This window comes from Lycorma delicatula, chromosome 8 (assembly GCF_047948215.1).
Source record: "Lycorma delicatula isolate Av1 chromosome 8, ASM4794821v1, whole genome shotgun sequence".
Classification (NCBI taxonomy): domain Eukaryota; kingdom Metazoa; phylum Arthropoda; class Insecta; order Hemiptera; family Fulgoridae; genus Lycorma; species Lycorma delicatula.
The window spans coordinates 132871402-132897770 of NC_134462.1; the positions used below are offsets into that span (position 1 = coordinate 132871402).

The 26369-nt window shown below is 26.6% G+C and overlaps 1 protein-coding gene across 19 annotated transcripts in view; it reads left to right on the top strand.

The window, feature by feature from the left end:
* LOC142329075 (uncharacterized) overlaps positions 1-26369 on the top strand; it is a 459789-nt gene that overhangs the window by 363999 nt on the left and 69421 nt on the right. For 8 of the 19 annotated variants that reach the window (XM_075373397.1, XM_075373398.1, XM_075373399.1 and 5 more), the window contains 7 exons: positions 1568-1711; positions 5854-5946; positions 11619-11714; positions 13467-13553; positions 17661-17747; positions 19292-19390; positions 25609-25704. In XM_075373397.1, coding sequence (XP_075229512.1) covers positions 1568-1711; positions 5854-5946; positions 11619-11714; positions 13467-13553; positions 17661-17747; positions 19292-19390; positions 25609-25704 — 702 coding nt within the window. The remainder of the gene's footprint in view (positions 1-1567; positions 1712-5853; positions 5947-11618; positions 11715-13466; positions 13554-17660; positions 17748-19291; positions 19391-25608; positions 25705-26369) is intronic. The other 11 variants (XM_075373382.1, XM_075373385.1, XM_075373384.1 and 8 more) reach the window with 11 other exon arrangements.

Here is a 26369-nt window from a genome sequence, read left to right on the forward strand (position 1 = left end):
AAAATATTTGAGAAATGGATGTACTGTGACATAAGTTTTTGACTAGTGATATGATTGGACTTCATCCTGTATCACAAAAAGAAAATTTTCCATAGCAATACATTCACCCTCCAACAAGTTTTCCTTTTTAATGTTGAGGAACTAGCTTGTTTCTTTTTAAAAAAAATGATGCATTTTAGATTATTAAATTTTTCAGTAAGTTTATCTGAGTACTTTTGAAATGGAAGAATTTGAGTAGTTAGTTCACAACGGGTACAGAAAAACACTGTTTGAAGTTAATTTCAGAATCAAAATCATCCCAGCTCTCTTGCAGTAATCTGAGCACTTCATTAGTGCCTGGCATTTTTCACACTGTGACAGCATGCGAATTTAATTTGCTACATCACATACCCTGGTTGAAAGGAGAATTAATTATATAATCAAATTTCATTTTTAGAGCAGATAACATGAGTTTTACATTTTGGTGAGTGGCACCCGATTAAAGATTTTTGCTACCTGTTCCACATGTGGTTTCGGACGCCAAAAATGAAACATTTCTAAAATTTTACGATTTGGCGGCCATTTTGTTTAAATGAAGTACACTGTGTTGTAACAGTCCAATTTTTTTTATAAGTACTACTAGTACCTTAGAGTTAAAAGGTAAAAAACCGCTCTGTTATCCTAACCCCTTCATTATTTATTTTGGGCCTATAATTTTAAAAACAATATGTAAATGTAACTTCTAAACATTACAAGATTTGGTTATGTAACACAGTGAATTTGAGTTCACCAAGATGAAGTTCCATGTTTAACTCTTTCCAAAAAACGTTTTTTGATCTCTGTGTGATGTAAAATAAGAATGCTACAGTTTATGGAAAAAGTGATGAAATGAGGCTGATTTTACCTATTGGCAAGTAAGAAAAGTTTATTACTAAAGCAAACATTTTTTTTTTAAATATAAAAAAAATATTTTTTGGCCACTATAAAGTGGGTAGTTATCATATATCAAATATCAATAAAATCAAAAATATTGTTGCAATAAAAGTTTTGGGAATATATTGAATTAAAATGGAATACTCCTATGTTTATTTGTCACTTGAAATAATTGACATTTTTTGCATTTACTGAATTAAATATTAAGTACATTTTGATGTCCATGTTGGTTTAATTATAAGAAATTTCTGTTATACATCATTCAAACTAACTGCAGACTATTTTTTTTACTTTTCGACTAATTGACAGGTCTGTGTTATAAATTCAATTAAAAAAAATCTCATTTATTTATTTTTTTAATTTTTTTACTACCATTCTGCCTATCTCCAAAGTGAAATTTTAGTGTAACTGCTTTTTATCTCGTGGTTCGGATCCAAGTCTTGATTATGTATAGCCTTTTACATCTTACAAAATTTTTCTTCCATTTTACTAATACTATGGTTGTTAATCTATTATAATTATTATAAAAATAAATAAATTATCATCATCATCATCAGAAAAAATCATCTTAATTTTAAATTAAAATTTTCTTGTTTTTTATCTTATCTATTACATTGAATTGAACATATTTGTTTTTTCTGTTATTTTTTAACAGAGTGAAATTACTGAATCAGTCAGTTCAGAAAAGAAGACAGTAAAGAAGAAGAAAAGCAGCGAGGGTGTTGATACTACATCAACAAAAACTAAGAAGACTAAGAAAACGAAAAAGTCTGAAGAAAAAGAAAATCATATTTCAGTTGTAAGTTACTTTATAATATTTTTTATTAAAAAATGTTCGTTTTTTTCTCCTGTTTGCTGTGTTTGCTTATTATTAAATACATAATTTGCATTGTAAATACATGCTCCATTGATAAGTAAATTGTTAATTGAATTTAATTTTATAAAATTTCATTGTGTAATGTAATGTTGTTAGTAAAAAAATTTCAATGAACTGATCACTTCAATATGTTGTATTTAAAGTATCATTATAGTGAACTTGAAATTATTACCAATACTTTTTTTACATTTAATTTATCTTGTTCATTGTTAAATTGCTGTTGTTAGAATTATTTTATCATTTGATCTTATACAATTTTATTTCTTAATATTAACTGTTAAGATTAATTTTATGTGTGCAGAATATTAGATAATTTATTTACATTATTTAGCCTAATTCATTATTTAAAAAAAAAGAATTTATATTCCTGTCAAATTAATTGCAAAGAAAAAGTTTGTTAAATAATATAATATGAAGTTTTATATTTTTTAGATTAGCTACATTATTTTTTATATTTAAAATGACTAAAATAAATATAATTACATGCTTAAAATTAAGTGGTACTTAATTAAAACATTAATTTTGGACAGTTCAAACGTCTATTACGTGTCGTTTTGATAGCAGGGATCGAACAACATTCTTTGATCTGTTTGTGTAGTGACTGATGTTTGAAATCTCATTGATATAAAGTATATTGATTAACATCCTCAAATGGCTGCCAGTAGAGTGAAATACTTTTAAATGAAAAAAATTTCAAATTTTTTTATATAATGAAGTGGATACAGGTACTAAAAAATGTGTTCCACTTAAATATAATAAAATTTATTAAAACTATATAAACCATCTTAAGAAATTCAGTTATAAATTTAAAAATTTGTAAAAAATATATTTAAAAAAAATAATTTTATGAAAAATTGTAGCATAAAAATATTTATGAAAACTTTCAAAACATGTTTTTGAGAAGACATAAACATGCTAAAAGACAGTTAAACATGCTAGAAGACAGTTAAATTGCTAAAATAGTAGCTTGGTTTTATAGGTTTTTGTCATATCTGAAGAAAAAGATTTATAATTTTGAAACATAAAATAAAAATGGTCATTTAAAAAAAAAGATTTCTGGGTGGTTTGAAAATTTTCATGAGTATTCATGGTTAGTCTGGTTATATGGTTTGTTGTATCTGGCATGAGTGTACGTTGTGTCCCACAAAGAGGTATATGCTTTTGATTTAATATCACTTGCCCTTTCCCCCAACGACTCTATTGAAAACTTGAGCGTCACTTCACCACATACATAACAAAAATTGTTAGGATGACTTAAACTGTAGGCATTTTGTAACTAACGACTAATTAAAAGCACTTTCAATGATGTATTTAGTAGTACACTACTATCTCACAACTGGCATTGTTCTGATGAATGTGTGCTACACTAGATCATGTTTGTATATGTATATACACGTGTGAACATGCACAACAATAGTAACATTACCCTTTGAGTTAGCTCATTTGGTTCCATCATATTTACAATGTTCTTGGAGCTTGTACTTGACAATGGACGAAAAAAACATTTTAAAATATTTAAAAGAATTAAAACAACAAAAAATTGTGGGTGATGGAGAAATTCCAAATATATATTTGAATACAGGATAAAAAACTGCATTAAAGTACATCTATCTGTACTCTTGAGACAAAAATCTTGTTGACCAGTGTTATTTTATATTACTCAAATAATGTAATAATAAAAAAACTAAATTGTGGTTGTTTAAATTGAAACTAAATTAAAAAAAAAAGAAACTATTAGGTCTTAATTTTAGAACATCTAGATCAATATTTTGAAAACTAAAAAGTTCACCCTTCTATTACATGACATCCGTATGGTGTAGAAAGCATTGGTCTTCTGATCTGGCCTTTATAAATACATTGAAATGCATTAAATCTTCTGTTGTGGGTTTTATAAATTGTAACAGTTTAATGTTTAATAGAAGATAGCCTAGTATGTTATTTCAGGTGTTCGAGTAATTCTTTGTTCCACAGTTATTTTTTAAAGGATTTGTAGGAATAAATTCACTGGTTGTGAACTAATTTGAATAATTTGTTAGCAGTTGCAGCTACATATTTGGTTAGTTATTCTGAAAAAAATAATTTTGTTAATTGTTCTAGAAAATCTGAATTCCATAAAATTGTGGCTTTATTAAATTTAATGGATTCGTTTCATTTGAGTTACATAAATTTACTGAATAATTATATGCTTTAATGCAAGAATTCCAGTTTTTGGCACCATTCATTTCTTACCCTACGTCTTAGCGACTAATGTATATTCATTCTGGTTAACTCCCACTTCTTAATGTTAAATTTAGATTCATTTTTCTCAGTGACTCAGTTAACCTTTATAAAATTCATTTACGTACTCAATTTTACATATTTGTGCTATGTTTCTGTTACTTAGTGATCCTGTTATTTAAGCTCCTGTATTTTTCTGATCAGTAATTGTGGCAGTGTAGTTAAATTTTATTTTTTTTAAATATTTTCTCTTTTTTAAGTGTACTTAAATTTTATTTTTTGAATAGTTTGTGAATCTTGAAATCATATTCAATAACTTTTTATTTTTAATTTAGATAGCACTATCATTAGAAACAGAGATATCTTCACTGCATTATGACGACATATAAAATGGTATAACTGTGTTAAATAAAATTTCATTAAGTTGCTTCATAACATTTAGCTCTTTTGTATTTTTCTTAATAAACTAAAAATTAAATTTTTTGAATAGTAAATTGAAAGACATAATAAATGTATAAGTATAATATTTAATGTATAATGTATACGTTACTGATGCTTAGCATTTGCTGTACATAAACATTTGTTAATATGAAATCATTAGTTACATATAGATACATGTTTCCTTTCATTTCAGTGTCTATATTATACATAGATGATGTGGTTGAAATTTAAAAACTTTTTAAAAGCTTGAAATCAATTACAATTTTTCAGTGAATTTTAATTTTAATTTTTAGTTCTTTTTCATTTCCTTACTCTTTCTCCTTATATATTGGTGATTCATGTGGCAATTTTTTTGCTTATTCAATTATTATGAGTGTTTTCTACATGTTTGTTTTTCTAAGGGATGGAGCTTCATGTTCATGTAACTTTCAGAATTTTCTCTTACTGGGCATTCCTGTAAAATTCCTATATTCTTTGCTTGCAGTGTAATGCATCCACTATGCTATTTGAATATTGTTTGAGTCATATTTGCTTCAATACTGCTTTGTATTTAAAGGCTGTATTATATTTGTGCATCTCATTTTGAAAAATTTATGTTTATTATAGTTTTCATCAAAATTTTAAGGTGGTTCATAGTTTGAAGCAGGTGCAGTATTCTATTTCTTGTATTTCTCAGATTATACATTACTTGAATAGTTCATCCCCTTTAAAAAGCTACACTGTTACTAAAGTAACTGAATGTAATGCAATTCTCTGCTTTTGGTATTAGATTATTGAACAATCTCTCGTGTGATATCTTTACATTCAGTAACTATCTTAAGATTATTTTGATTCTATTTGGATTTAACCAGAAAAATTTTTTATTTATAAATGTTAGAGGCAGTAGTATGTTATGATTTTGTCATATCAAATAATTATTATTGATATGAATGCTGTTGTGATATAGTACCTTAAATTTTGTTTTTGAATCTCCTGTTGTTTTTTTTTTTTTATATCATCAAATTTAAAGTAATTTTTTCAAGTTTATACAAAACCTTCATTTAGATACATGAGAGTAAGTGATTTCGGTTTATTCTACATTGTTGATTACCAATTTGTATTAATATTAAATTTAAGTCATGTTTATTTATATTCAAATTAAAATTATTAAAATAATTGCTTGAAATAGCTATGAGAAGAGTGCTTTCTAAAAAAAAATATTATGTTTTTTGCCGAGTGCTGAGTGCTTTAGCATTTTGTTTTTGTTTTAATATAAATAACAGCGCAAAGTGTTTGTGTTTATACTAACACAGTGATTGCTTTTAATTGTTATTTATAAAATATGTTTTCTAATATAATTTAGTGTAATTTTGCTTATGTGTATTGTGTTTTGTTGTGTTTGTTGCTTTCATGTCATTTATTGATAGATGACAAATGGACATAGTTCAGAATTACTTAAAACACCAGTAGTTGTTACTGTCGAAGAGGATGATTTGTCTAACGTATGTGTACGAGATTTGGTAAGTATCTATTATTATATATTATTTGTAATGTATATTTTTATGTTTGTGTTTGTCATTAGCTTGTGCTTGTAATTATCGTATCATTTACACCTTATTTACCTTATCTTTTCACTTTCAAGTACGTGTGTAGATAAGTAAGTTACGATTTATTGCTGTTATTTTAACTATTAATCCAGTTCTATCTGAAATTTTGAAATGCTTGTCCTCGTTCCATTTGTTTGGTTCAGTCTTAGAAATGTGTATTTGTGGTATTTTGGAATAAATGCTAACAAAGTAAGTATGAGTAGCTTATAAATAAAAATCATTTTATACTCTTAATCTTATATATAAATAGAACAACTTTGTTATCTGTTTAATGTGAAGTAAAGTGATAAAAAATCAAAGATACTACACCTCTGCTTTTATCAATGTTGTTGTAAGTAATTGTAATTTTGTGGTCCCTACAGTGTATTCATTTTTTTTAAGTTTCATAATTTGTATTGATTTGATGATGACTTTAATTTCATTTAGTTCACACAAAATTCAATTTTAACTTCAAATAATTTTATTAAAAAAAATAATTTGGTTCAATAACTATAATTGATAATATTTTATATATTGTGGTTCATGCTATCTCCATGAATAAAATTATTAAATAAAAATTTTTACATCCTGTTTGCATATTATATATGTTAGGTAAGTAATTTTGTTATTAAATAAATAAACTTGAATAACTTTTTAGAATTGACACTTTTAAATTTTTTCCACAGAAGCTGCTTTGTTTTCAAACTGTGTATGAGATAAATTTTATATACGGTTAATAGAAAATTTGTGTTTGATGCAAAAGTGGACACATCTGAGTGATGTTCGGGTTAAATGGCTGATTTCCAAATAAAACTTCGGTTTAACACTATAGATTTGAATTAAATTTATCTGTTGATTTGGATTATCCAACCCAATTTAATGTAGGGATATATTTTAAACATTACATTTATTTTTTATGAAATTCTTCTTTAAGAAGACCCATTCATTAAATGTGTATATGTAAAATGTAAACTGTTATAGTTGTAACAGTGGAAATTAAACTGCATATTGTTTTGCCCTTTTTTCATTAAAATTGACCTTATTACATGTAAAGTATGAAGTTATATTAATATATACACTAAAAATGATTTAAAATAAGTTCTGTATTTTACACGTTACACGCGTGATCTCTAGGTGTGGTCTATGTGATATTTCTGAATTTCTTGACATTAATTCACCTACATAATTGCCATAAAGTCCCTTTCCATGATATAATATACAGGTTATAATATCACTGTACATCATCACGTGATTGTAGAGATTAATCATCTAATTTCGTTTACTGAACAAAGTGTAGAAGTTGATATTTTTACATTTTCAGTGAGAATTTTGGTTTGTGCACTGTTTTAAAATGACTGACACAAGCGAGTATTCAATTGAAAAAAGACTTGTTGCTAGTATTTGGTTGCATGAGCAAATGAAAACTACAAAATCATGAGACAGATTAAGTGTTTATAGTAAGGAAGCTCCATTCATTAGTAATAACACCAAAAGTGGGAAAAGAGAGCCAGGATTAGTTGTAGATTTGAAACAATTTAGATGCCGTAACAGTCAAATAGAATAACATTGTTGAGGAATCCTGTTTACAATTTCCTCTTAAATTGACAAGGAAAAGGTCTTCAGAGCTAAATATTACTTGTTCAACACTTCTAAATTTAAACCTTTTTAAGCCTACTTGTGTTAATGAGGTTTCTGATTAAGACATTTTTTTAAATGAAATTTGTTCCAAAGATCTTCTAAGATCTTTCCCAATGTTCAATCACAGAAACCAGTTTTATTCTCTGACAAGTTTTACTTTTACCTGAATAATAAATCTTTGAGGTGTATTTTGGTGTACAGAAAATCTCTCCCACTTGAGGAAATCACATGTATGAGGAAATCACATACCATCAGTACTCATATTGATGAAACAGTGATATTTAAAACAATGTTATAGGGCCATATTTTAAGGAAATGTTAACATTGTTGTATACCGTAACATGTTTGAAAATTATTTTATTCCTCAGCTTTGACTGGTATTAAGTGCTATTTTACAACAAAGTTAAGCTCCAGCTCATTATAGCTTTTTGAATAAACATTTTGAAGGACAATGGATTTGTAGGGGCTGAGAAATTCAGGCGCCACCTTGAAGTCGAGTCTTAACAACCTATGACAACCGTTTTTGAATTATAATCAAAGAGAAAATTTTTCATGTACGACTAATAAATGTTGATGTTAAAACTGCTGTCAGACACTGTTTTTACAAATTTGTTCCTTCATCATTGAAGAGAATGTCTAAAATACACTTGGCAGTTTATAAAACATAGTGAGGACAATGAAAGAGCAGATACAGATGTAATTTAAAATTGTATGTAAAAATATAAATAAGCCAATAACAAACAGTTCTCATATTTATTCCTTTATATGAAAAGGGACTTATTGGCCAAAGTGTAGACAACATCTGGTCCTGTAGATGAATGTGATTTTACTGGTTTTTGATACATTATAAAGGAAAACAGTTTTGTCATGTTACTAAAGTTATTGTAATATAATTTTTCCCCTTACTTTTCTTAAATAAAAATACTACATTTATATTTTGTGATAAGCAAGTTATTATGGTAATTGCAGATATCATAATTTTATCTTTTTTGATTATTAGTATATATATATATATATATAGGTTATTTTAAATTGTTATGCATGCACACTGTTAATGTGGTAATAAATGTTCTCTATATAAAGAAAATATAATACACACCACACCCTCTTAAATACTTATTACCACCTATTACTTTCAAATAATTGATTATTAATTTCAGATAAATTACTATCAAGTGTTTTTATTACTTTTACTTAGCACCATAAAAAGTTCAATCAGTTGTAAACAGTCATAATACTGATAATGAATCGTATTAAAATAATATAACAATATAAAATATGTATAAATAATATTCAATCAAAACTACATCAGTATATGAAAAACCTACATCTAATTATATAACAATTTCTTAAAAAATCAAATCATCCCAATCACCCTTGTTCTCATAAATTTAACATTTATACAAATATGATTAATAGAGCAATCAAATACACACATAATAACAAAGAAAAGTTAAATTATGAAATAAACATAAAATTTATATTGGATGTATATGATACTACTTTAATTAATAATATTTATAAAAAAACAAGTATTAAAACAAAAGAGCTACCTTACAACAAATGCATAATCAGTCGTAATGAAAACATTGCTAACACTTAACAATTAAGAAATATTTAACCAGCATGCAAACCTAATAATTACAATAAAATATTAACTATGTGGAATTTATCAAATTAAATGTAATGATTGTGATTATATGTATTTATATAGGAAAAACAAATATATCCTTTAAAATTAGATTTCTTAGAAATTAACAAAAATAATTAATTAGGCTTATCTAATATGGCAGAACTTCTAATAAACTATAAACATTCTTCTATTTCTGATAAAACACAAATTTAAAAATAATAGAAATTAATAATGAAGACATTAAATTAAATATATTAGAAAAATATTACACACAAATTGCATTTATATAAATATAAAATTTCTGTTTTATAAACCATCGGACAGTGTTTGAGAGAGACAGTCTTATAAAAAATGGAACAGATTGTAGCACTTGCAAATGTTAAATTTTCATTATTTTAGTATTTTTGTTTTTAAATTTCAATTTTTATTATGCAATAACAGAATTATTTCAGTCATGACAAGATGTGGGAACCCGTGAAAGTACTTTCGTGAAAAATTAACATATTTTTTATCTCGGTATTCTGTTCTAGGTATATATATAAACAAAAACAATTCGATGAAATTAGAATATTGTGTAAACATTTTGAAATGTATTTTATAGGTACTTTTATTGCTGCTTTATTTATTTTAAATTTAAATTGGTAAAATTTTTCCCTTTTTTTGTTACCTGTAGCTGTTTTATATGTTTACATACTTCATTAAAGTTTTTCTTTTCTGATGTTCCTATTTTATCATTATTTGTTGTCATTAAAAAAAATTAGCCTTAGACGTGTGCGACCCTTGGTTATTCCAATTCCTTGGAATTTTCCTGGCAGGTTTTACAGATGGTTTACCCAACCTGTAATTTGGTGTTTCCACCAAATACTGTAAAACCCAGTCATCAAAGAATATCTATATCCACAGCTTAGTATTCAATTCCATATAAAAGCAACTATCCTTTACAAGGACTGAAATTTTGGAACTCTTGACTTCAAAAATCAGCTGATTTTGTGATGAGTTTAACCACTGGACTAACCTGGCAGGTTATGACCATAATTACGCATAAACATTGTACAGATTTAAGCAGATATTTTATTGTATTAGTTTCTGATAACACAATTTAGTAATTACACAATTTGTTTTAAATAAGTAAATTGATGTGCAGTTAAAACCATGTCACCATTTGCATTGTAATATAAAATAGGCTTATATAATTTTTAAAACTGCTTTATAAATTATATTATTATAAGGTTTAGTTAATTAGGTTAGGGGAAACAAGAAATTCTTTTAATAAATTTTGCCTATCAGGTGTTAACATGCATATAATTATTTTTTTTAGTAATATGTCAAATATTATAATCTTACAATTATTTGTGATAATATAATTCCCCCAAAGTTCATCCACTTTATTTAACCTAACCATTGGTTGGAATTAGAGAACCATTGAACAACTGTAACATAACAAAACCACTAAGACAATCCTCTGTCGCATTATTCTAATATTCTTTTCAAGTTTGTAATATCTGAGTGATTATGTTTTTGACAGTTTTGTATTGTTTCCTTTTGCAAACCAATTACAATTAATATAAATACCGGTTGAATTCCTGAAACAATGAAAGTTTTTTGCAGGTTATTTTATGCTTTAATACTTTATCCCTTTATTGCTAAAATAAATCTTGATTGATTGAATCATAAAAAATGTCTTGTTAGCTTGATATATTCAAAATAAAAACTGAAAGTTTCTTATTAAAGTTCTATAAAAACCTAAAATTGTATTTTATATTGCTCTTTACACTTTGTAGACACGAAGTTCTGCCTGAGACTGCTAATATATTGATTACATTTGTAAATTGAAGGCAAAGCAGTTTAATTATATATTTCATTACACACATATCTTTTATAATTATTCATACTTTGAACAACTAACAAATTCAGTGGCTAATTTTAAGTTTGTTACTGAATTGTTTGTAAAATGCTTATAATTGATAAAACTATCTGGAATTTTTTTTGTTATTTTATTTTTTTTTTATTGTGTGTAATCTTAAGTATTTGAGATTAAGCACTTACGTGCAAGGAAAAAAATATTCTAATATTATGTGAGCTGATATTATAAATTATTTTTGTTAGCAAATTGTTGTAATCTGGTTTATTAATAGTATATATTTTTTTTAAATTAGCAATCTTTCTTAACATTAGGCTTTATTTTATATTTTTCCCCCTTTTTGTTTATTATTAGTAGCAGTGAGATTTATGCCTTATTTATTTTTATGCCTTTTTAAAAATTGTTAGTATTGTAGCAATTGCTTTTTTACTTACAGTAGTTTGTTTTTGTATGTTATTTGTTTTATTATAATAGAAACAAACGTATTGTAGTGAAGCTGAAAAAACTTTAAAAACAGTAAAAAAATGTTCAGAGGAACCAGTTGCTGCTCCTGTTCCAATCAGAGAGCTTGTAAGTATTTTTGTTTTAATAAAAATGCTATTTCATTTATTTAGTTTTCTTTTTATTAATTTGTTTTAACAGCTTTATATTTTATTTTATAAATTATATATCTAGAACAAGGGTAAAGGACGTTTAGATAATGCAAGCTCTACAGTCTGAGTTGTGTTAATTTTTTTTTGGTTTTGTTTATAAACTGAACATTTTTTATTAAATCTCTTTCAAACTAATTTATTTTGAAAATCAAAACATTAGCTTAATAAGCTTAATTTTCATTTTCTATAATGTCTCAGCAAATTTCAGTTCTGCAGCGATGCTACTTTATGCTTACCAATTGTTTCTGATTTTTTACGGGTCCTGCATCGATAAAATTAATGGTAGGGCTATTCTCTGCTGTGTTGGGATTTCTCCTCACCCATCATTAACTTGTCGTGTATAATTCTAGTTAGTGGTACTGGAGGTACTCTAGTTAGGTTGATAGTTTTGGGACTGTCAACCTTGTATGGGACTGGGTCTTTGACCTGAGGCTTTGACCTTTTAAGATAAAAAATAGTTCATTAAAGGTTAGTGCATTCTTATTATAATGTTATTAGTAAAATAAATTATACTGTCATTATGGCTTAAACAATCATACCTCATATCCTAACCACCTTTAGTAGTTCTACCCATTGTAATACAATCTTTAACTTTTTTTTTGCTATTCTATAACTCAAGTTTGCTACTTTATTGCAAGTTTTATTCTTTGTTCTTAAAAAAAATTATTCCTTCATCTATTCTGGGCCCTGCCCACCTTAATTTATTGCTTCTAACAATATTTTCCTACATTTTATGCTTATTAGAATTAATATCTATTAATTGCATTCCTTGGCTCTTTAGTACATGATGTATCGTGGTAGTGTGTCGAGGAGCTTGCTTTACTGAAATTCACACGTTTAAATCATTTTTCTGTAGTAAATTCACTCTTAAACTCTGTTGTGTAAGATGACAGTTTTCTTGTGTAGGCCCAATTTTAAAATTAATTTTCCAATTTATGTAATGTAGATAATCCAGTTGTGGTTTGCATTGCCTGAGAAACCCTGACCTACTGGTAACATTTTATAATGTCGTTTAATTTTTTCATTTAAGTAGTACTTATTTTTCGTTTCTTATGTTGAATATCCATACGAGTTAAATTATAGTAATTATAGTAATATATTTATTTAATCTGAAAATTATAGTTTTTTTTTTTGCTTTTGATTGTAGGCATGGTTCTTATTATCATGGTATAGAACTTATAAGAAAACATTTAATGAGAACTTTGGCTTAGGTAGAAAGAGAGAGCAGTATGGTCGTTAATAAAATTCATAAGAGGTTAATGTTGTTTAAATCTAATGACAGTGAAGTGTATATAGTATTATTAAATTTAGTAACCAGAGCGTATCTTTGAAAAGTAAGGGATTGTATCGGTCTAACAATCTTTACACTACTAACATTCATCCAGTCTATCAGAAGTACTTTTATTAACCAGTTTAATATGAAATGGAATACCCTGTGAATTTGTTTTACATATTTTTACTAATTTCTTATATTTTAGTTTATATATTTTATTTAATTTTACCTCCATTATTTTATATAATAATCATATTTCCGTTTATGAATGTTTTTTGTGGTTATCAGATTTCTTTAACAAATTTATATTATTTTGTTAAAATTAATTTTGCTGTTATTTTACTAATTTTGCATGCTAATTTTGTATTTGTCATTTTACAAAACTATTCAATTCAGAGACGAAGTTTTGGTGATCTTCATAAAGCTTGTGAAAATGCCGAACTTACACCAGTTGAACAACCTAATATCAACAATGCCCAAGTGGTAAGTTAAAGCTCTGTGTGCTAACGTGTACTTATTAGTATTATTAATTTCTAATTTTATATTAATTTTAATGAAATTTAATCATGTAATGATGTGTGTCAGTAAGCTCCTTATCTCCAACTATTATATTTCTGATATTAATATTAAATTGCTGATTAACACTTTAACTTTGGACTTAAAGGAAACATTCATATAAAACCGCAAGAAAAAAACATAAAAAGTCTTGATAAATGAAAGTTTTAGGTTTTATTTTATTGCTGAAGTTTGAAACAAAAAATAATCAGTGAGGGTGCGCTACGTATACATTTTTTTTACATGAAACCAGTTTTGTGTAGAACACTTTTACAGGCTTTCTAATCAAAACAATTGTTAATTTTTTTTCTGCTATGATTTATTAGAGTACTAGATCCATTAAGTAATTTTTCTTGCAAACTCCTGTTTTATTACAGTTTATTTTTATTTGAGAGAATTTAAATTCAAAGCTTATGTTAATTATCAATTAATTTGATAATTAATTATCAAGAATGATAGCCAGGAAGAAATTTTTCTTTGTCATATTTGATGACCCATTTAATGTCTTGCTGGAGGTAAAATTCTTGTGAAGCCTAATTATATCTTAATATAAAAAACCTCAATGTTTCATGTGTATAATTTCAGAGATATTCCATTTTGTGTAAGTTAAAGACATCATTTTATTGAAAAGAAACGTCATTATTGGAAAAGTACCAATCTATGTTGTAGTACATCACATGAGTTCTGGTTTATGTGATTGGAAATAACAGAATGCCTTAGATTATTTGACATATAAACAGAACGATAACATAAACAAGTTACTGAATGTATTTAATGTGAATTCTCTGGTAACTTATTTCTGATCTGGAATATTCATATTCTCTTTGTAAAACAATAGTTGCCATTAGCTAAAACAGGTATCTTACTATGAATGCATTTGTCGTACTTTAATGTCTAAACAGTGTTCTGAAAACATTATTGTGATATTTTGGAGATTTGTGATTCATACTTAACTCGCTCAATTATGATTCATTCTTTTAGCAATTGCAAAAAGAATCAGAAATAGAATGAGAAATGAAGCTTAGTTAAATATTCAAGTTTTGTTTATAATTTCTAAACAAAATTTCATAATTGGGTATTTAATAATAAAATTATATCTCTACTCCAATGATTCATACCATTTCTAGCTTGCTGATTATAATAGTGCTTGTGTCTTCTTCCATACAACTTTTTCTTTGGCAATGTTTGATATTGTACGGTGGTTGTATATCCCTCAGCCTGTGATCATATACTTATTGAAAATTAATTGCCATCAGGCAGAAGAGCTGGAATGGATCTAGTACGGATGTCAATGTGATTTTCAAGTATTGATATGTAGCAATAAATTAAAACAAATTCATTAATTCCTGACCATGAGAATCCAACGCTTTGGCCATTGCTTCAACGCTTAATTGATGAAATATCAATTTTTGTAACTATCTGTTGATTGATTAAAACATGATCTGTTAGTCCTCTATATTTGTATATAAAAAAAATTAGACTGTAGTACAATGTTGTGATCTCTATTTAACCTGCATGAAGTATCACCGACAATATTTATCTTCTTAACCAATGTCTGAACTTTCCATTGTCTGTCAACACCAATGTTGTGGTAGTTCTCTCAAAATAAGTACTTTTAATCTTTTCCATTTGTGGAATATAAATTCCAATTCCAGTAAACTGCAGTAGTAAAACAAATGATTGAAGTAACTTCCAAAATATGTGCTGGGTTTAAAAGATGTAAGGTATAGAAGAAATAACAAATGTTGAAATAACAATTTTTTCATGTAGAATTGTGGTACATTTTCAAATTTTTTAGGCCTTTAGACCAACTATATACAGGAACAATATGTTCTTGTAGGACTAAATTCCAACAACCTTACAACTTGTAACTCTTAAAACCTAACAAGGATTAACCCTTCTACTACAAAACAGGTCATGGTAGCCTTATTTAGTGTTTAATCTCCAGGAATAATTATTGTTAGTTTTTTGAGGTGTTTTTCAAAAGAATTAAAAATGTATTTGCTGTGAAATTTGTATAAATGTTAAAATAAAATTGTATATTATAATAAACTTTATTTATTATAATGTAATTAGGAAATTTTCAAGTTGATAAATTTATTAACGTTATGTTTAAATATACTTATTTATTAATTGTGACGTAATTTATTATTTAAATGAATAAAATTGTATTTGATATTCCATCTAGCTTTTTTCGTACCTTCATTTGAAAAAAATTAATTTATCTAAAAACTATTTATATTCTTTTCATGCTTTGCCTGCTATTCTTCCTGTAATTTATATATTCTTAGATACCGCTATGCTAACCAGCTTAAACTAACCATATATGTAATTAGTAGTGACTGCATTTGAACTAGTTTTTATTTATATTATTTTAATGTATTTGGGTAATTAACTTACAAGAAAGCAATGAATTAAAATATATTTGCAGATTACTATAATATTACAAGATATTATCTTTATTTAAATTTTGATTTTATGATAAATGTAATTGATTTTGAGGTTTGCTTTTTAAATAGCAAAGAGCATAATAATATTTTTATTTTCATCAATTTTTGATTTAGTTGTGTATATATTAAATATATATATATTTAATATATTATTTTAAAGTAGTTGAATATTATTGAAGCATGAGAATTTTAAAATTTTTACTGAGTTCAGTAAGTTTTTTAATGCTTTTTTTACTATTTAATCCACAAGAGGTTATAGTAGATGAAAACAATGACACTTAAGGAGTGATAAGGAGAATAATTCATCAGTTCATGCCATTTTAGGTAGATTTTATAAGAAAAAGCTACCTATTGTTATGATGCTAAAACCACCATCAGTTCAAAAGTTTATATATATATACTGTATTTATATTACACTTTCTTGTGGACATGATAACTGCCATAATATTGCACCAATCACTTTCAAATTGATATATAAAATATAACAACTCAACATTTTGGTAGAGTTTGTTAATGGGCAAATTTGGACCATGGGGGAGCTTTTTTGAAAAACAAAATATTACTATAACTTTCTTATTAAGTAAAATGTTGAATTCGTTTAAAGTTCCTACTATTCTTTTGATAAGGGCCTAAAACTTATCTAAGTAAGGTTTTTTGATATCGCCAACCATTGGCCCAGTAAGTAAAAAAACTGGAAAAAATGGGGTTTCAAAGACAAAAAAAATCATACTTCCCTTATAGGCAGTATCAAATAGGTTTAAAGTGGTCATCAGTCCTCTAAACATTACCTTAAACTTGTCTGAAACAATTTTTAATATGATCAACCCTTACGGCAAGGGATGACCAAAATGTTGCTGGGATTGTAAGATGGGCCATGTTATGTGCTAAACGTGTGAAACTTCTTATCACATGCAACCATTGTCGTATTGAAGTTTTTCTTAACTTGAAGGTGAAAATCTTTATTATCCCCTACTTAGCACCAGTGAAATGTACCTCCGCCTTTCGGCATGCAGAAAGGGATTTTTTTATTGTTTACTTTATTATTCTATATTGGGATGAAGCGAGATAGGATTTTGTTTCCTGTCCAGAAGTGAGAGGAAGTTGTATTTAGAATAGAGACTGTGGTGAGGTGTCTACTGGGTAAAAATTTTATTCTATTCCTCACAAAATGTAAATTCAGTTTTAAAAATCAAGTTAGAACGGTAAACACATTTAGCCAAATGATTAATGATAAAAGCATTGATTATGTTACGTATTGTTTTCTTTTGGAGTGCTAGAATTAAATAATAAAAAAAATCTTATTGGTTAGTTTTAATAGTTATTGTTTAACTCTATATTAACCTCTTTTAGGTTGTATACTATAATTTTATGTTCAACAACATCTGGGTTTTGTATCATAGAAGATAAATAATCATGGTTTTTTTTAAAATCTTTTTCCTCTAAAAGACTCTGTAATAATGGCTTGTAAGTATATGAAAAATTCTTTGTCAGCGAACTTTAATATCTAATCCTTCTACTGTATATTTTAATGATTGTAGTAGTGATATTAGAAGTAATATTTAACAGCATGTTGCTTGTGGTATAGAAAGCGTGCTCGCTAGGTGACCTAAGACGACTCTCTGATGCTCCGACAAAATTATCAGTCCATACTGGCGTATCTGTTAAAGCTTTGGTGAGTTTGAGCATTAATAATTGTGATTTTTTTTTGCACAATTTTATCACTTATTTATTATTTAAAAAAAAAATCATTTATGCACTTCAATTTTTTTTTATTTTATGAATTAAATTAAAAACTCATTTATTTGAGCAATCATGTAATCTTCTAATTACTTTTTTTAAGTTTAATTTTTATTTTTTAAGAATTCACCAGTTTGCTTTTGTTAACTGTTATCTCTGAAATTATTTCAAAGTATATGTTTTTAAAAGTTAGTAACTAATCTATTACAGGATTAATAGATAAATGTATTTTTTCCTTAATCTTTTTAAACATAATTTATATTTTATTTCAAAGTTAAAAATTGGATGTGGAGTTATATTATTTCTTGAACTATTATTAACACAGTTTGAGAATTATGACTGATACATTTCTTATTATAAATAGAAGCTTTTAATAATGTATTTTACAGTTCCTTCATTTGTGGAATCATTTTTTTTTTAAGAATTTGGCTTTTTGGTTCTGTCTCCCAGCCACCAATTTTGTTTTTCTTTTTTGTTTCTAATTATTGCATCCTGGACTGGTAAACCAGCATTTTGTAATTGTAAATGCTATTTTGGACATGAGGGACAAGCAACCTTAAAAACCAGTTATATTAAATAAGGATAGTTTCTGAATACTCATATGAAATTGTTCATCTTATTTTTGATATTATAAAATCAATTTTTCAATTTCTTGTTCAAAGATTATGGAATTTTTTATTTGTTAAAGGAAATTTTGTTGAATAAACAATCATTTTAAAAACGAATGCTCTAAGAACGTTTCAACAGAAGTAAATGGTGGATTTAAAAAAAAAAATTATCAATTATTAATAAGTAATTTTTGAATTTTAAATTATTTTGATAACCAGTTTTAATTTAATTTACTTATGTCATAATTATTTTTATACTTTTTATAAGTATACATATATGAAGTTTAGTTTAATATATTTTTAGTATATTTTTGTAGATTCTTGAAATAATCTTTAGTTAAATTGATAAATTACATATTGGTAATCAAGATTATAATTTAAAACAAGATTTAATAACTTTTGTTAACTTTAATAATTATTTGTTTAAAACTTTAAAAATAATTTACGGTGGTAATGTGTTTAAAATTAGTCTTCCAGATTTTTTTCTAATTTTGGTAATGTAAAGTTTTTATGGGTAAAGTCACTGTCAGATAGATTTCATACAATTGCTAAATTAAATTATTTCAGGTATATATATTGTTTTAAATCATTAAAATTAACAAACTTTGAATACATATTTTGTTTTAGTTGAGATGTTTTGTCTTTTTAAAGTAGTGTAAACTGTTAGAATGACTGATTTGAGAATGCAGATAATATAGATTAAACTAGATAACATTTTTTTCTATTACTTTTTTGTTTCTATTACTTTTTTGTTTTGACAGTTTGGTCAGTGAAAAAAAAAGGGTAATTGATTTAATATTTTTTTTTAGTAATATTAGTAAATTTTAACAACTTGCATGTGTTCGTTGCTGTTATTGCATGTATGCAACAGGCTGCTAGTTATTGGAGCTTGGTTACAAATAATGAAAGCTCTCCTACGCCTTCACTGCCCTATGCTTCTAAATCTCGTAGAGCTTCAACTGACAGTTCAGTAAGTAATTTTCTTTCTGCGTTTCTGTTTCATGATCTATTTCTTTTCATTTTGTTTTTGTTTTATTAATAAAGAATGAAATATGTATTGTTAAAAATTTCATTAAATGTATAATACATTTATGTAATGTAACCTCTATTTATTTGTTACCCTGCTGCATATTATTAAATAAAAAAGTAATCTTTTTCAGGAACATCTTCTATTTTAGCTGAAATTTTAAGATTTCTCATTGAAAATTAATATAAATAAAAGATATCTATTGTACAAATAAATTGCGAAAAGGATAACTGCATGTAAAGCAGGGTGTATGTTAAATTTGAGTGTAGTACTAATCCCTTGAGATATAGTTGTTTTTCAGACAGTCAAATCTGATTGATCTTGCATTACTTATATATCTTTTTACTGATAATTTTGGTGTAGCTATCACATGAAAAATATTTAAAATCTTCAGTAATCATATTCTTGAGTTTCTCTTAATTGGTGCGGGTAAATCAAAGAATATGGGAATCAGAGAACATGAGTTTTTGACGTATTTGCTTTTAGCAAGTTGCTCATTTATACAAATAGATTAAATGTAACAAAGACAATGATAGGAGGATACTGACTTATCTTATTGGGGGATTTTTTTTATTATTATGAGGATTCTAAAAATTTGTTTACCAAATTGATTTGTATCTGTAATTAAATATTTATATTATGCAATTTGTGTAGTTTTGAGTTATCTACTCTCCTGGCAAAATGCAAAAATGAATAAATTATTAGGATATTTATATTAGTATTTATATTATGACGTCTGTTCAGAAAATAACTGAAATTCATTTTTTTTTAAATCTTTATTATTAATTTTGGTCCTTGCCAAGTACTCCCCTCCTCTTTTCACACAGTTTTTTCTAGTGGTGTTTCCACTTAGCAAAGCAGTCCCGGATAGCTTCATTTGAAATGGTCTTTAAGGTCTGTGATTTTAATTTGCTTTAATGTCATCAATAGTCTCAAAATGGTATACTTTTTATCACAGATTTTAATTTTAGAAATAAGAAAAAGTTGTAAGGAGCCAGGTCTGGCAAGTAGGGAGGCTGAGGGAGGAGGACAGTCATCTGATTTTTGGCATAAAACTGATGGATTGACAAAGCTGATGAATTTGTAAAGCTGAGTGTGCAGATGTATTGTTGTGGTGAAGGAACCATGAGTTGTCTCGCCACAACTCTAGTCTCTTTTGATGGATTATTTATGTAACTGTTGTGAAATGCCTTGATAGTATGCACGATTCACTGCTTCACCTTGTAGATTGAGACTAACATTTTTTCTTGGGGTGTGGAGATCTTTTGCCAATCCATTGTGATGATTGAACTTTTGTCTCAATGTCATAGCTGTAAACCCAGCTTTATCTTGTGTTATGATCTTTTGCATGAATGCTTCATCATCATCAGGTTGTTGAAGAAGTTGTTGACAAAATCCACTATGTTCTTTCTGTTGTTCAGTTATCAAATAAGGAACAGACTTTGCTGCAACTTGATGCATGTTCAATTTTTAAGTCAAAATGTCAATGGCATGATGCAATTGAGATGCTAATCTCTTCTACAAGCATGCACCAGACTCATTAATTTTCTGAATGCGGGTGTCATCAATTGAAGTTGAAGGCCTTCTGAGGGTCATCTTCAATTGACCGATGACCACTTTTAAATCATGAAAATCATTCACAACATTGCATATGACCAGAGCATCATCTCCGTAGGCTTGTTTCAAAAGTTAAAATGTTTCTATTAAAGTTTTCTCCAGTTTCATGTCAAATTTTATGTTGTATCATTGTTTCCAAAAATCGCACATTATAAAAATTGCTACTTTGCACTTAACTCGTTGCACTGAAATAACAATAACACAAGAACTAAATGAGATATCAACAATCCTAGAACCGTGTAGTTACAGAGGTTATGTGGAATATAATGCAGCCAACTGCATGTCACTAATTATCTCCCTAGGTGCATAATTAAAAATGATGGGTTATTTTTTGAACAGACCTCATATGTAGGTGGCAGTACGCTATTCTGTAAATAAATAAGTCCTAAAATTTACCATGAAAGATCAAGGGAATTGTGGAATCATTTTGAACAGAGCAGTGTTTTAAAGTATAAAATTAATAGTAAAAATAAAAAGGTGGTTAAAGTTCTTATTAATACGTAAAAATAATAAATATGTGAAGATTAATAAATGAAATTGTCCAAGATAAAATAACTTTTGAGAGTATTAATTACATTAGATTATTCTATGCATACATGTTAAATAAGTTTGCAGAATAAAATTATTATTAAAATCTAATTAATAATAAATTAGTATTGTAAAAAAATCTTTAAATTTAATGTTAAATTAATTAGAGGGAAGATCTTTGAAATGGGAGAATAATTCATTAAATATGGAAAAGAAAGCATAATAACACTCTTTCTCATATTAGGTTTTAATATTTTATAAGAGCTGATTGTTGGGATAAGATGAAAAGGCATGTAGGTAAATGAACCTTAATTCTGTGATACTCAGATAGAAATTACTCTTTTCCATGTTTAGAAACTGTACAAACATAGATGAAGGCAAAATTAATGTATTATTGGTAGAAAATGAGCATTCTAAACAGTAGTTGTAATAAATTTGAAGAAATTAAAGTCATACTAGGAGTACATTTTGCTAAGCAAACATTATTGATAAATGTAGGAGAAATAGGTAAAAGTAAATTTGAAAGAAATTAAAAAACCCTAAAAGAAAGTAACTTAATAAAAAAACTTAGAGTAGAGTTAAAAACACGCAGAACTATACTCTTTTTGAAGTGTTTCATGCATTGATGAAATAGAACAGAACATATAAATAGAGACAAGTACTCACTTCGTAGTGTTTAATTATTTTTTTTATTGTCTTCTATTGTTGATATTTATTCTTCACTCACTTAATCTTTGTTTTGGTATTTACATTTACTGATTTCACTTTGAAATGCATATTTAGTTTATTTTGTGTTAAATGGTTTTAAATATTCTCTTTTTTGATTTTGTAGCTAAATAAACTTTTTTAATTTTGTAATGGTATTTAAGATGTTAAAAGTTTAAATAGTTTAATATATTTTTTAAAACTAATCATATAAAATATTAGTAAAATAAATCCTCCTTTTTTTATAGATAATTTTTTTTGTAGTTAAACAATTCTTGTTTTATTTAATAATTGATTGGGGACATGAAATTTAGTATTGGATTATGAAAAATAGTTTTATATATTTTGTTTTAATCTTCTTTTTCTAAGTTAATTATTCTTGAGTCTGTCTTTATTTACTTTCTATACATTTCCAGTAATATTATTGACAAACCTGTTTAAAAATTAATTTGTGTGGATGTAACCGTACATCCAAGAATATACATAGGAAGTCATTTTCTTGCCATTCAGTGTACGTTAAATCAATTTTTTTTACCTAACTTAAATAATTTCTTTTGTTATGGTATTGTGATATTGTTATTTTTACAATATTTAAATGTATTTTTAATTTTATTTAATAAAAATTTTATTTTATAAATTTATTAATAATTATTTTATTTTTGTATAATTTTCAAGTACTAATGTTTTTATATTTGTTTAATGCTGCTTTTAATATAAAATATAAAAAGGTAAAAGGAACAATTGACAGTGCTGTAAATTCATTATTACAGGTTTGTATTAAAAAATGTATTATAATTTATATGTTTTTATTAGTCTTGTCGACCATAACCATAATGATCCCATAACTTTGAAATTACTTCAAAGTTAAAGGATCATTAGCATATTTTAAATATTAAAAATATAAGCATTATTGCTTATAATTATAAATTATCAAACTTAAGCTACACTTCCTAACCTCGAATAATTAACAGTGATGTTTTGATTATTTAAATAATAAATAATTGCAATAATTACAGAATTTATTATTTAAATACTCAAAACATTACTGTGTTAATTAGTCAAGGTTAGCGAGTGAAGTGAGCGTAGGTTAAGGTTGGTTAAATTATATTTAAAATAAATAAAAATAAATGGTAATAAAAATGGTAATATAATGGTTATATCGAGTGATGTTAACAATAAACAATAACCCAAAAGTTTCCAATTTATTGGTAGACGAACTAATATGCAAGTACTGTACCTTATAAAGTATGTTATAAAGTAGCAATCAAAATTCTATTAAATAACTTGACATTTTTTTTACGAATAGTAATTTTTTAAAGAATATCAATATTAAGCTTATAAAATGTGTTTATAAATCTTATTTGTAATTAAGATTAGTTAAATTTTGCAAAATAAATTTAAATTTATAACCTAATCTTTGCTTTTGTTGAGTTTTATTATGGTGTTGTATAGCCTATTATTGGTAATAAACTAATAATTTTTGAGATTATTAAGAAAGCACTTAAGTAGATTTTAACTTAAAATTTCTTATTTTACTGCTAATTAATTTGTTTTTGGATCTTGTTCAGTATTGAGTGTGTGATCACACATATAAAGTGAACTTTTAAAAAAAGGAGCTAAATTGAGAATTATTTCTAATTTTCAGCTGAGTGTGAGATAAATGTATGTAAAGTGCATATTATAAAGTACTTTAAACGATAGAATTGTTTTGCACTGAAAATGAAGGTAAACAATTGATATATATTAGTGTTCACATCTGATTTAAAATGTTTGATTAACATTGTTTATTAAGAATTTCATAATTTTAATTTAAAACAACCCTTTTTATTTATATTATTTTCTATTTACATACTATATAGGGATGGTAAGGACAGGGTGAGTTCTGGGCTGTAAGGAGGATGCAGCAACACCTCCCAATCCAACTTCTCAAGTGTTTCTCCTGTTTTCTGGGTGATGTGGGTCATGCATTGTCATCCAAGAAAATTACACTTTTTGAGAGTGCACTGACGTTTTTGCCTTATCATGGGTCTCACTTTCTGAGCATTTAGAATTATACTTGCTGTTCATGGTAAATTGTTCTTCTAAATAGTCACTAATTATTGGGCTTTGTATGTCCCAGAAGGCAGTCTACATCACTTTACTGGCTGATGTGTGAGTTTTGAATCCATATGTTTCCACTCAAGACTTTGCCGTTTGAATTTGGGCTCGAAATGGTATATCCACATTTTATCACAGATTATTATACAATCTAGAAAGTAAAACTTTCTGCTTCAAACTGTTCTTTGAGCTCAGAATAAATGCGAATTCGGATGTCTGTATGAGCTTGAGTCAACTGTCTTTGAACCAATCTTGAACACATTTTGTGATGATTCAGCATGTCATGAACGAGATTGAATGTGTGGTTCCAACACTCATATTACACAAACTGGCAATTTGAGAAATCTTGGCATTAGTCAAAACTTCCAACTAGTCTTCTAGAGCGATGGAGAATCAATTATACTTGTTCTGCCCAAATTAAACTGTTTCACTCACTTATACACATTACTGCAGTTTAAACACTTTTCACCATACAACATTCTTTAGTAAATTTCTGCCGGTTTCACACCTTCTGAAGAACTCTTCGGCATAAACATTTCAAGCGAAGCTAACATTTTGAAATCAACAAAAGAGGTTATGTGTAGATAATTATGATCAAACAGCTGATTAAATGTTTTTCCAAGGTTGCTAACTTTACCCCCAAAAAGTTTCATTGTCATTGAATGAATTTTTTTCTATATCAGTTTGTCTCGTTAATTACTAAACATCCTCGTAACATAGATATATGAGTTACTGTAACTTATTTGTTATGCTACTAGTTTGATTTTTTGTGCAACCGAGTTTACAAGAAGCGAGTCAAATTAAGGAAAACAACTTTCCACCAGATATTTGAAGATACCTCAGCACAGTGCCTAACACAATTTCTAAAGAGCATATATCCGAGAAAAGGATATCTATCCAAGGTTAATGAAAATGGAAGGATAAAGGAAACTGATAATCAATTCACAGAGGGGGGTTACTTCTGATGATGATTATTTACTACCGGTCTTGCCCATTAATTAATAATTATTATAAGTTATCAACATCCAGTATGTAAAAATAATGTCAAAAATATGCCTTAATAAATAAGAATAAGGTATCTTATTTAAAAAATTTTTTATGTAAATTCACATGTTACTTTTGTTACATTATTTATCTGTTGAAAATGGTCATTGCTTAAAAAATACTGTAAATTATTTCGCTTTTGTTATTTTAATATTATAATTTTGTTTCAGAAATCAAGTTTCAGCAAGTTTGATCAACTTCAAAAGAAAACTCTTCTTCATGTTCGATCTTCTGATTCTGCTAAAGCTCAGAAACAGTTTAATCAGGTAAATTCATGCTGTGTAATGTTTTTTTTTTAATGTATGTAGCTTATTAAATTAGCTGGTAATTGAGCTGGTAGGTATATTTTGGAAAAATATTAAATTTTATATTTACACTAGGTATATTAAGCAAAATTTAGATTTTTCAACACATCCTTCTCAAGTGAGGAATTTCTTTATTAGACTTATTTTTTAATATAAATCATAGCCACATTTTTTTTTGTTCAATTTGGAAGCATCTAAATTCTCAGATAGCATATCTTTAAAAAAAAAATATATATATACAAATCCAAAAACAGCAATCTACCACAGTAAAAAACCAAATAAGAGCTCTACCTTATTTTTTCATTTTTATTACCTCTTATGTATCAATAGTGCTTTCAAGGAATTCCTCATCAGTTGGTTAATATTTAAATTTCAAAGGTACACATTAAAATATCAAATTTATTACATTTATAAAATATGTGTAGTCAAAATTAAAATTTTTTAAAACATGTTTACATTAATTATTTCACTACACATATGTATATAGAACAAAACAAAAGTGATGAAATGCAGTAGAAATAACGAAAATGGACCAGTGAATGTAAAAATAGGAAGAGAAAGGATTGTGGAGGTAGAAGAATTTCATTATTTTGGAAGTAGAATTACTAAAGATGGATGAAGCAGGA